Source organism: Pagrus pagrus (assembly GCF_965226575.1).
Source record: "Pagrus pagrus genome assembly, chromosome: 9".
NCBI classification, from domain to species: domain Eukaryota; kingdom Metazoa; phylum Chordata; class Actinopteri; order Spariformes; family Sparidae; genus Pagrus; species Pagrus pagrus.
This window is the reverse complement of record NC_140193.1, coordinates 15,792,713-15,804,939: the sequence shown is the minus strand read 5'-3', so window position 1 is coordinate 15,804,939 and position 12,227 is coordinate 15,792,713. Positions and strand designations below refer to the sequence as shown.

General features: G+C 40.0%; 2 protein-coding genes across 4 annotated transcripts; both read left to right on the top strand.

The window, feature by feature from the left end:
* Window positions 1-3,360: 3,360 nt before the first annotated feature.
* On the top strand, window positions 3,361-6,135 carry LOC311262776 (uncharacterized protein). Of its 2 annotated transcripts, XM_084362484.1 has the most exons (3): window positions 3,361-3,475; window positions 3,820-3,855; window positions 4,126-6,134. In XM_084362484.1, exons 1-3 carry the CDS (start codon window positions 3,447-3,449, stop codon window positions 5,075-5,077), a joined length of 1,017 nt encoding a protein of 338 aa, XP_084218610.1. In that variant the 5' UTR covers window positions 3,361-3,446; the 3' UTR covers window positions 5,078-6,134. The 2 variants fall into 2 exon arrangements, with proteins under 2 accessions (XP_084218610.1, XP_084218611.1); XM_084362485.1 differs by lacking the exon at window positions 3,820-3,855 and having other exon boundaries at window positions 4,126-6,135.
* A 577-nt stretch (window positions 6,136-6,712) lies between these two features.
* Window positions 6,713-11,917, top strand: cd302 (CD302 molecule). 2 transcript variants are annotated; one of them, XM_084362487.1, is made up of 6 exons: window positions 6,713-7,105; window positions 8,684-8,809; window positions 8,920-9,030; window positions 10,108-10,290; window positions 10,396-10,422; window positions 10,525-11,917. In XM_084362487.1, exons 1-6 carry the CDS (start codon window positions 7,015-7,017, stop codon window positions 10,725-10,727), a joined length of 741 nt encoding a protein of 246 aa, XP_084218613.1. In that variant the 5' UTR covers window positions 6,713-7,014; the 3' UTR covers window positions 10,728-11,917. The 2 variants fall into 2 exon arrangements, with proteins under 2 accessions (XP_084218613.1, XP_084218612.1); XM_084362486.1 differs by having other exon boundaries at window positions 6,724-7,105; window positions 10,378-10,422.
* The last annotated feature ends 310 nt before the right edge of the window (window positions 11,918-12,227 follow it).

Here is a 12,227-nt window from a genome sequence, read left to right as displayed (position 1 = left end):
CTTTGTCTCTTACATTCAGTTTATGCCTAAAAAGGAATCTGTTCTCATTTGAAAAATATACATACATTCATTAATTACATTACAGGTTAAAACTAATATCTTGTTCAGTTTATCTTTACAAAAACTGAAGATTGGCAAACCAAAAAATATATGCCATAAAACTGTATGGATAAATCTACACAATAACGCATTAGAGGTTAGTTTCACATGATGGTAATCTGTGTTTTTTCTTTTAAATGAGTCAAGATGAAAGATACTTCAGCAGCTCTCCACCAGCTGAGGTTCAAAATTAGAAGAAGAAAAGAAACATCTGTTACATCCCCCCCCATCACATCAAAGCAGCAGCTGGCAGAGGTCACTTTGCTGTTAGCAGACTCCATTAATGTGCCAGTGATCATCCCCTATACCCTATACTGTATGCATACATTAACCAGTCTTTCAGGTATACGCTCAGTTAATTAATGAGACACTATTATCTCTGCAGCTGACTGGAACACATTTTTCCATGGACAGAAAATTCACCATACATCTAAAATGTGGTATCTCACAAAAGAACGACATTAATGACAAGAAATTAAGCATAAACTAAACCTCTTTCGCATTAAATAGGTATCAGGCAGTCCCAGTCTTCTTAAAGGAGATGATCTTAAGGGTGCAATATTTAAGATTTTTAGTTTAAAACATTAAAAAATTACCCAATAACATCAACAAAATGTGAAGAAATAACAGTACTTACGTTAGTTAAATGACGTCTGTACTGTGTTGCAGAGATGTCCCCTGTGCTAGAAGCTCAAGGCAGTAGGCTAAGAACCACTAGCTGCACGCTACAAGAGCTAACTAGCTAACAGCAATTAGCGGTTATTCTGGTGATATCCTGCCTCCTGTTTCTTTATAGTATGGATTTGACAGGGCAACATTCTTACATATTGCACCTTTAAAGTCCCAGTTTAATGATATTTAATATTTTCTCTCCTGCCCCTTCCAGTGCTGATGGGCCGCTTTGTTCACCAAACATTTTTTTGACAAATAACTTAATTTTGTGCTCAAAGTTTAAATAGCTATTCAAGCTGCTTCTGCATTGGAGCAATGATGTATGACTATAGTGGAATCTGAGGGTCATGCGTCATCCACACTGAGATGACGCATGACGGCACACTGAGAAGAGGGTTTCAGTGTCTCCCAGAATGTCACTGTTCTGTTTCAGTAACAGCTTAATTTGTCTTTACTTTGAGAACAAAATTAAGTTACTTGTCCATAAATATTGGCAAACAGTGTGGCTCATCGACATTGTCAGGGAGGCATGAAATATCATGAAAATGCCGAAAAACACTGGAGTGGGTCTTGAAGCTCAGCATTACCTCCCTACTGATAAAGGGAACATATTCTGTATGTGCATTCCTCTGAGTAAGATGTAAATGTACATGTTCACTGTAGCTGTGTTGAGCTGGTCAGTCGGTATTTATGAATGAACGCTATGCTTTCAGCCCATAGGGTGAGAACCTGGTAAGGACTACATCAACACTGTCACATGGTAATGCTGACAACATACATGGCCTGGACGTGGTGAGTTACTGGTATCAGGAGTTATGGTGTAGGCTGGGTGGATGGATGGACGGGGACGTCTGTGAGCAGGCCTAGCCATGGCAGATGGGTCCCCACGGTATCCTGCGGGGTGTTGTGCCACCCTACGGGAAGCCACCAGCTCCAGACGGGGAGCAAAACTCATGCTCCAGCTGTCTGTGTTTGTGCCACCTGCGCCTGCAGGCAAGAGAGTTGTAACCCCCTCTCCCCCCTGATTGTCCACCAGCCTGCCCCTTAGGCTCTGTGCCATCCCCTTCCTCACCTGTTCAGGTTGGTAGCACCCTACATCCCTATCCTTTTTAATCTCTATAGCACACAAGGAGGGTTTTTTACACAATGATGTCCTACAAGGTATTTACAAACCATATTGATTGTGAGTATTCAGGCAGCACTGTTGTCTTGTCACAGCAATATTTATTGGACCAGACTGACACCTGACTACATATGTGATTAATGACGGAGTAGATCATTACACATGCACTAGCCCAGTAAAAAACACAACCATTGCAAATCTTTCAGTCTTCACTTTCTGTTGAGAGAGCTGTTGGTTCAACTCGGTGAAACTTTGTGATGCCATAATAGAAATACTTAAAGGATAGGTTCACCCAAAAATTAAAAGTTGTTATCTGCTCACCCTCATGCCAATGAAAAGTCAGGTGAAGTTTCATCTTCCACAAAACAGTTGTTTTTTATCGTCACAGCAAAAACAGTGCCGCAGTAGTCTCTTAAAAAAGGCATCCTAATGACTTCAGATAATTAAAAAAAATACAGTACAGTTGTGTGAAGAAAATGCTATTGTATTTTATAAATATATACTGATACTATATACTGCATTTGTACTTGTTTGTCGCTTTCTAAATCAATGCTGATGTGGATGGGGTGTTCAAACTGTAAATCTGTTCCACCTTAATAAACATGAAAGTGTATATCAACCCGGAGTCTTAATTTGGCAGATTAATGTTGTGTTTCCTGCTCTTGTATTAGCTTCTGTCAATAAGTCCTTTCGGCTAAATTGTGGTAACAGAAAAGAGGGAATGCTGATGAATGTTTTTGTTTAATTAGCTTTGGTATTTCATTGGATAGCAATGAAGGTTTTTCTGAATGTGGATCAAAGTAAAATCATGGATTTCAGTACAAAAACATCTCATCTCATAACTGAAGTGGCTACAGACCTGTAGTGGTGTTGAGGTGGTGGGGCTGGCTCCTAACTCATCTATTCATTAAATAAAAAATTAAATACTTCATTACAAGAACTTCACATTTAGTACAGTAGTACAGTGCTTGAGTAAACGTTTGGCTAGCATAGGCTTGCAACTGAATTTATATTTTGTGTTCTGTGATTATTTTGAATTTAAAAAAAAATTAAAAAATATTGCGAGTGTCATTTGACTTTTTGAATATCCATGCGCACGCATACATGCACCCATATCCCAACATCCCCAACTCATTTTGAGTACACCACTACCAATGGCTAATGGCTAACGGCTAGCTACACGGCTCACAACCTGATAAACAAGCACCAGACAGTGAAGTCAGAGTGAAGTCTGTGAAGTCAGTGAAGTCTACTCTTAGTGAGAAATTGTTACAGACGCCTGTTAATATCTCCACTTTCTCCCTTTCACTGCAACTGAAAACGAAAATAAAACCCTGTGGCTAGCTCATTTATTTCATGGACGTGATTTACCCCAAATCTCGCGCGACATGAGCAACGTGATCTCGCGAGTCCAAGGCATTCAAGGTTGCTATGGCAACTCATCAGTTTTTATGTGAATCGTTTGATACTTCAAAAATACACATGCAAATATCTTCATATTCAAGCTACACTGCTTATACTTACTGATAAAATCCTGAAGAAACGACAAGAAATGGGTGATGAAGAAGATATCCAAGTGAGGTAATGTAATCATGAGTGTTTAAACCACTAATATTTATTTTTTGATTTATTAATGTGGCTGTAGGAACAAAACAAATCTGCTATGTGCTGCTAATATCATCTAATTGTATAATTATTTGTTTTTCTATACTGTGAAGTACTGCAGGCATTATAGCACAAAACTGTCTGGAACATGTTTGTTCTTCTTCTATTACATGTATTAAATTAGTTATATTTTCATTAAATTTAATGGGGAAAAAACCTACTGTTTGCAACAATTCAGGAGATCTGAATGTACTTTATGTATGAAACCATATCTTACTTTACACATCAACATATATGTTGATTTTCTTCTTCTTCTATAGACAAGACATGACTGACAGAGAAGGTGTCTGCTTTAGGTAATGTAATCAGGAGTGTTTATACAATTCATAAATATTGTTTCTGATTTAAAAATGAAGCTGGAGGAAGAAAAAATATTGACAAACCACGAGTGTGTCATGTAGAGTTAGGTTAGCGAGTTAAGAGTTTCTATTTAAAATTGTACACAGGTATTACTACCCTGTTGAAGCTAATATCTAATTTCTTTCCAACTGTAAACAACAGATGCACTTTTTGTGTTTGTGAGGGGAAACATTAGGGAAAGCATAAGCCTTTTTTTTTTCTCATAGTCTAATAGGTGAAACTGCCCCAGAAGCTGTCACAGAAGAAGAGACACAAAACAGCTGCATGAAGATACTGTTCAGCTGTCATGCCATTCTGACTGGGGTTCTGGTGATGCTCATCAGTGCTGGGATCAGCTACCACTTCATTCAAATAAAGAATTGCCACCTGAAGCCACATCTGAACTCTACTCATCAAAACTCCAGCAAGTGTGGCCATATGACAAAGCTGTACAACTTCACGTCATTGTCTGCTGAAAAGACCAAGCTGAGCCTGCTCCTGAAGAACGTCTCGCAAGAAAAAGCTCAGTTGAGCCTGGACCTGAAGAACACGTTGCAAGACAAGACACAGTTGGAAGAGGAGAACAGAGAACTCTTTCTCAATGCAACAATTGAACAAGAATTCAATAAACGGCACCAATCAATCCTGTTCTCCAGCAAGCTGTCCTTCCTCTGGCAACTCTGCGACAGGAACACACTGCAGTGTTCACGCTGCCTGCCTGGCTGGGTCGAGCACGCTTCACGCTGCTTCTGGCTGTCTAAGGAGTTAAAGAACTGGGAAATGGCTCGCAGGGATTGTCTCAACATGGGGGGTGACATGGCCGTGGTTCTGCATGCCGATGACCAGGCATTCTTAATGAACCTGACGTTTCAGTTTGTACAGCAGCACCCTGGAAAGCGGTTCCATTCAGCGTGGATCGGGTTGCAGGACATGGTGACGGAGAACGACTTCTTCTGGGTCAATGGGCAAAGAATCCATCCAAATGTGACTTATTGGATAAGTGGGGAGCCAAACAATAAGGGGCCAGCCTGGCAAAGGGGCAAAGAGGGACAGGACTGTGTTGCGATTGTCACACCAACAAGCATCGAGACGCAGGATTGGTTGAAGTCCTGGGATGACATCATTTGTGCTGGCGAACGGCACTACCTGTGTGAAACCACAGCTCTCAGTGTGGCCTGACTGACTGGGATGATGTGCTTTTGTGTTGTTTTAAGTGTTGAATTTGTTACCAAATCTTAGTTTTGTTTTTTTTTGTGTAGCTTACTTAAACAACTGAAATATATGGGGACTTGTTTTAAAACGTTGAAAAATTACCGGAGTAAAAACAAAAGTGGCTCATTACAGCTCGTCCGGTGTAATCCAAGTCTTCAAAAGCCCAGAGACCCAAAATTGATTTGAAAGTACGTTTTAAAGTCTTTTCTAAAGCCAAAATTGTCACTGAAGCTGCTAAGCTAAAAGCGTTTGCGCAAACCAAGTGGACACATGGACCGTGTGTTGAGGTTGTGAATATTGTCTTTTGATGAGCTACATGGAGCTGTTTTGTGATGATGAGAGGCCAAATTGATTTGAAAAGGTAATATTAACAATCTCATCATAAGTTCAAAATAGTGTGGTGGACCCACATCGTGTGCGCTAATGCTTTTAGCATAGTGGCTACAGTGAAGATTTTGGCTTTAAACAGGGGGAAACAACGTATTTTTCAAATCAATTTGGGACCTCTGGGGTCCTGGAGACAAGGATTAAGATACTTTTAATTACTTTTAAGGCACTACACAGCTTAAGTCCTGTTTACATCTCCAAGCTACTCACCGCTTACACCACCTCTTAGATCATCCAACCAGAATCTCTTGGCTATACCACATACAGAACTGCTCTTCTGAAGTCTTAGCACCCAGACTATGAACAATTAGATCAGCCGAATCCCTTGTTTGTTTCAAAGAACTCTTAAAAACACACTTTTTAAATCTGACTTTTAAAGGATCTTAACCCTGTGGTTATGTTTTCCTCTGTGTGCTGAAAGTGTGAATATGTTTTGCTGCCTTTGTATGAATTTCTGGTACATCTCCCCCTTTGTTATTTGTGGTTTCTCACCCATTTTATTATTATTATTGTTATTGTTATTATTATTAATAATATTGTTGTTGTTGTTGTTGTTATTGTATTATTATTACTTCATTTTATCATTATTATTATTATCATCATCATCATCATCATCATTATTGTTGTTGTTATTGTATTATTATTACTTCATGTTATTATTGTTTTTATTATTATTATCATTACTGTTGTTATTGTATATTATTACTTCAGTTTATTATTATTATTACTATCATTATTATTGTTGTTATTGTATTATTATTACTTCATTTTATTATTATCATTAAAACATAATAACATAGTATACAGATGTCAAATAAAAAAATCACTGCCATTGACTACTTGACTTATATTTGAGCACATGACAACAGAACTGACACAGTAGGCTAAACTACTATAAAATGTTCTTCTGCCAGTTAAATACAACATATGAAGAGCCTCACGCACATCACTACGATGCGTAAATGAGATGAAAATAAATCCTGTGAATACAATTCAAAAACAGAAGATGGAGTCTAGTAAACAACACCATCATAAAGTATCATTAATCTGTTTGCAAACCCAGAAACCTCTCTGAGCCTGAGGGACGCTGTGCGTGCAGCACCACCTAGAGGCTCCTGTGTGCAACATCATCTGATCCTGGAGGACCAGTCAGCAAATGTTGGGAAGCTTTTCCCCAAAAAAATGACAATAACTGAACACACGCTCGATTGTTTTGTTTAAATAATGGTGTTCAAATTACCTACTTTCGTTTTTACGTCGCCAGTTACTTCCGGCCTACGCGACAAGCAACTGACTTGCACTGACTTGTTGTGAAAGCCCACAGTGCAGTCTGCTGATTGTCATTTCCAAGTAATGTTGGCAGTGTTTGTGTGTGCTGTGTGTGTGAGTGTGTACTAGTGTGTGTGTGGGTGTGTGTGTGTGGGTGGGACCTCGCTCGCTCACGTTGCTGCGGACTCTCGAGTCGTGCAACAGTCAGAAACAAGTTAGCTGCTACGTGATTTTGTGTGTTCGCCGTCATGGAGCCACGGAGGAGAAAACCCCGCTCGCCATCGGTGCTGTGCTGTGTGTTCGTGCTGTGGACGCAGCTGCAGCTGAGTTTGTCGCAGAGTAAGTGTGTCAAACTCCTCGGACCAGGAATCTTTCCTCTGAACTAGCCACATTTTCGTGTTTATCTCTTGAAGGCGCGCTAGCTGTTTAGTTTAGCACTGCGCAGGCCCGCGTCACAGTGAGTGTCCTGACGTTAACTCTGCTCTTTGCTCTTTAATGTTTGCCTACTTTCTCGGTGGACGTGTAAATGTCCCACTGTTACCAAACCCAACTGTCCTGAATGTCGACACCGTTGTTTTTGCATCACGTTACGGCAACATAACTTTTGAACTGTCACAAACTCTTCGTCTAAAGCTGGGGGCTTGCCCGTGTTGCGAAACGCGAATAAAACATTTAAAATCGGTGTTTTTCCCTCTGGGGTTTGGTGTAGCTGTAGGACAGCATTCTATAGGGTTTGCCTTGAAGGTGGCTAATGGTGGCTAATTTGCAACAAACACCTACAAAATCCTCTGTATGTGGACGAGGTGATCAATGTAGAGATGTGTTAATATAATTTATTGCAAAGTATGAACTGTAAAGTAAATTTATTAACACTTAAAGTATAGACAACAGAGCTCCATTGTCAAATAATCTGATTCCAAGTAACAGGTGTAAAACTAGACAAGGAACAGTCTAGAAAATCATGACTCCATTTTCCAAACACAGACAGACACACAGACACTATCTGCACTGATAAAGAGGAACAGTAGTCACAAGCTGAAACTAGATGACTGGGTGGTTTCAGCTGTTGAGACATGTACAGTCTGCCGAGGGTTTGTGGAGTGGTGGTAACTGGCATCCAACCCAACATGGTGCAAAGCTGTTGCAGAATTTTAGAGAATAAGTGAAAGTGAATGAAAAGGCATTATCTACGTCGCTCTGATGGAAAGTTGAGTGTAGCAGTTGTACTCCACAACACATTTATTTGGAGCTTCACAGCAAAACAGCATTCACCTAAACAACTGCAACAGATGGGGACTAAAAAAAAACACACATGAAACAAAACATAAAATGGCTCCATACAGCTTTTCCAAGTCTTAAGAAGTTACGAGATCCCAAATTGGTTTGAAGAGACGTTATTTACACCCCTCGGCACTCAGTCGAGCTTGTGCACCCACTTCAGACAGGTGTGCTCACGCTTTTCAGCCTGGAAGCTACAGCACAGATTACGGCTGAGAAAAGGGTGTAAGTAAAGTCTTTTCAAATCAAGTTGGGATATTTTCCGGAGACTTTGGATTCTGACAGACTATCTGTAAAGAGCCATTCTAAGTTTTCTTTTAGTTGTTGTGTTTTTTTAGTGTTTTTAAAACAAGTCCCCATCTGATTCAGTTGTTTAGGAGAATGCTGCAACACCGTTTTGCTGCAAAGCTCCAGAAATGTTTTGTCGACTACAAAACTTCACCCAAGTTTCCATCGGCATGAGGGTGAGTAGATAATGGCTGAATTATCATTTTTGGGTGAACTTGTCCTTTTTAAATGTGTGGATTTTTGTTGAGTTAGTTAGGTGTTGTGTATACTTTTATAACTTGTACTTCTAAATTATCCTCTTCAGGTTCCAAATCTTTCCATCAGTGTGTCTTCTCCTTTGATTTTCCTCAGACTGCCCTCCAGATGGACGCACCTGGATCCCGTTAGGTCACAAATGTTACCACTTTGTCCACGGAGAAGAAGACCAAATCAAAAGCTACACTTTTGAGAGAGCAAAAACCCTCTGCCAACATTATGGTACCTGAGACATTTTATTTTCATATATTTACAAAGACAAAATAACAGTTGGACTATATTTTCTACCCTGCGTGTGAACCTGTTGCTGTGCATTGCTGTGCTTTTTCTAGACCTTTTGTCGATTGAGAGCCAGGAGGAGAATGACTTTGTCGTTAACTATAGCCCGAAGGTGTGGAAAGGCGCTGTCAACGTCTGGCTGGCAATGTATTATGACACAGACAGTAAGTACTGTACCATATGACCGGAGGACTGTGAGAACATGCTGCATAACTTCCTCATAACATAACATCTGACTCTCTAAGGCAGTCAAAAAGGGAAAAGGTGGAGGTAACTGAATTCTACAAAACATCTTAACGAAAGAGCAACTTGCATGTTTGAGCACTTTTAGGCCTTATTGTCTGTGTCATCTTAAAAGTTGGGAGTGTACTTTTAAATTTGACCGTGGAAACAATAATTTTACAAAATACATCTTAACTCAAGAGCAGTGATGGGATGTTAGTAGATTACTCAAGTACTGTATGTAAGTACAATTTTGAGGTACTTGTGCTTTACTTGAGTATTTCCATCTTCTGCCACTCTATACTTTCACTGCACTATATTTTAAAAATATTTTATAAAGCATTCAAATATTGTATTTTTAACTCCACTGGATTTAACTGATAACTTTAGTTACTAGGCAGATAACATGCTGTATCAAAGCCAAAGTTGCGCTTTTTAAAATGAATTTATCAGCAATTGGAGGAAAAAACAGAGAAATTCTGAATATTGGATCTGAAATTGATAAACCTATGGTGTACGATGTATTCATGCATGTAAATATATGTCTAAATTTACTTTTATTTGTACTTTTGATACTTAAGTACATTTCATGCGAGAAAATGAAAGTCAAGTACATTTAATATCAAGTACTATTTGTATGGGTGACTTTCGCCTTTACCAAAGTAAGTACTTTTACTCAAGTTGCCACTTTTGGGAAGTTTTTACAACACTGCTCAAGAGTAAAGATAAATAATCCTAACTCCAGAGTAATCTCCAGTTTTTCATCTGCTCTCTGTCATATATAGGTGTAGAATATGAAGCGCTGTCTGAGTCAGTCCTCTGTTGTTTTTCTGCTAGTGCCAGTTAGTTGACTCAACCTCTCTTCTGATCTTGGAACAAAGTCAGGAAATCCTGTTTTTTATGCAGCCATTTAAGTACAACTTGTGCACATGCTGGAGTAGACAAACATGGTTGACTTTACTTGTGATAGTTGTTGGTATTCCTGCTGGAGTGGAGTGCTGATTGGTGCATCTTGTCAGGTGACGACATGAGGTGGCATGGCCAGATACCTGTGCATTTCACTAACTGGGAGAGCAGCGCTTTTCCAACGGACCTCATGCCTCTGGACACATGTGTGACTCTGCACAGCAAAACAGGGAAGTGGGAAAATGTCAGCTGCCTGGAAGAGGTGGAGAATGGAGTGGTCTGTGAGACGCATCAGTGTAAGATCAGTTTCGTTTTTTTAATGCAACATTTAAGTCTGGATGATTTAAGATTAATGTAACTTCAGAAAAATTGTTTTTCACTAGTCATATCCTGTTTTGAAGTAGGAGAAGAAGAAGAAGTCAGTGCAAGTAAGTCAACCTTTTTAGCCTTTTATGCACATTCTTTACTTATTCCTCTGTGATTTTCGTGTTTATGGTAGTGACCTTCCTTGCATTGTTACTTGTCCTCAGAGTCTAGCCCGCTGATGTCCGCCCTGGTCATTCTCAGCGTGGTAGCTATCGTGGGAGTCTCTGCAGTTGTTTGGTTCCTGCACCAGAGGCACAATCAGGGCTCCACGATCTTCACGCCGTTCGAGTACCACCCTCCGTTCCGAGTGCTGGAAACAGACCAGTCCTGCCTGGTGGAGTCTGAGGAGACTGACAGCGTGCCATAGGAGAACTTTCTCTTACTTCCCTTCACGCTGGGTGGGTGTTCATGCAAAGAGAAGTCTGATCTAAAACAAACAGTTGTGGACGTAGTTTCAATGTCATGACTCAGAGTAATGTAGTGTGATCGTAAGACAACTGACACCATCTTACTCTGATACTAACTCCTCACTGGGGCACATAAACATCTCACCACTTCTGCTTCTTTTTGTCATGTGCACTAACAAAGAATCATCTGTACAATTTTTCAAATTGGTGCATTTTCACCACTAACTGTAGCCTGGTTTACATGTCCTCTGTTCTTATCAGGCATTTCTTCATTAACTTTTGATATCATTATTTCTGTCTTGATTATTAAATATGACCTACCTTTGCTTATCGAAAGAAGGAGGGATTAAATGAATATACTTTTCGCAAGCAGACAGATATTTTTTGTTAGAAAGCTACTCCAGCGATTTTAGTATTGCATTCCCATAAATTTGAGGGACTAACAAGAGGGAGATGGAGCTAAGATTGGTCAGTTGGTGCAGCAGAGACCGAGACATCCTGATGTTTAGTCCCTAATATATATCAGGTTCCAAAAATGCTCACGTTTCCAGTAGACCCTCGCTGCCTGGTAAAAGCCCTATACCCGCAGTTTATAATGCAGGCATTATGTTATAAATGTGTAGTTTATGAGCCCAAGCTGAGATAACCCTGACAAATGTCATAAAGGGTTATTCTCTCAGACTTTAGAAAGCTCTCTGTCGAGCCACACTAGAAATGATAACCTTTAATATTAGAGTACACATATTCCCCGTTATGCCTTATTCTGCATGAGCATATTCTATAACTACTAGGCCATTACTTGGAGCTAAAGGAGACCTCTAGTGCTTTTTCGTTTTTTCCTTTCCTTCAGTGTTTTATATAGGTTCTTGTGCATGTAAAAGATCTTGAAAGTTAAAAAGGTAAACAGAAGCTCCTCTCCCACAGAAAACCCTGCTCCTGAAACGCCCCGTCAGTAGACCCGCCTTAACTTCCTTGACTTTGTGACATCACACTACCCTACCATGTCACACGTCTGCATAATTTGTGCCCAGCAGGCAAGCTTGGCATGTAAGAATTGATTTGGCATAGCTGCTCTGTTTTTGTTAGTGGTGTTGGCTCAGGCATGTGTGAGCTGACCAATCGGAGCAGACTGGATATTCGGGGGGGGGGGGGGGGGGGGGCATTAAAGAGACAGGAGCCAGAACAGATCGTTTCAGACAAAGGGGGAATACAGTGCTGCAACACTGGACAGTATGAGAGAACTGGTGTGTTTTTTAAGCATTAAAGCATGTGAACCTATTATAGTAGTAACCCAAATTAAAATTATGAACCTGTAAATTTTCATACTATGTCTCCTTTAAAGAGAGGTCTTGCTCACAGCTAACTCACTTGTGGTTTGACATTTATCAACCCACACAGTTTCTGTTCGGGAATTAATTACAAGCAAGATTGGAATGAGGAACATATTCTGAGTTTGGTTA

What these genes read in the sequence shown, in the direction of transcription:
- LOC311262776 (XM_084362484.1), top strand. Translation starts at nt 3,447, where the DNA reads ATGGGTGATGAAGAAGATATCCAAGTGAG. An exon ending in GAAGAAGATATCCAAGTGAG is followed by an intron (nt 3,476 to 3,819) that starts GTAATGTAATCA and finishes CTTCTTCTATAG; the next exon opens with ACAAGACATGACTGACAGAG. An exon ending in AGAGAAGGTGTCTGCTTTAG is followed by an intron (nt 3,856 to 4,125) that starts GTAATGTAATCA and finishes TTTTTCTCATAG; the next exon opens with TCTAATAGGTGAAACTGCCC.
- cd302 (XM_084362486.1), top strand. Translation starts at nt 7,015, where the DNA reads ATGGAGCCACGGAGGAGAAAACCCCGCTCGCCATCGGTGCTGTGCTGT. An exon ending in GCAGCTGAGTTTGTCGCAGA is followed by an intron (nt 7,106 to 8,683) that starts GTAAGTGTGTCA and finishes GATTTTCCTCAG; the next exon opens with ACTGCCCTCCAGATGGACGC. An exon ending in AATGTATTATGACACAGACA is followed by an intron (nt 9,031 to 10,107) that starts GTAAGTACTGTA and finishes GCATCTTGTCAG; the next exon opens with GTGACGACATGAGGTGGCAT.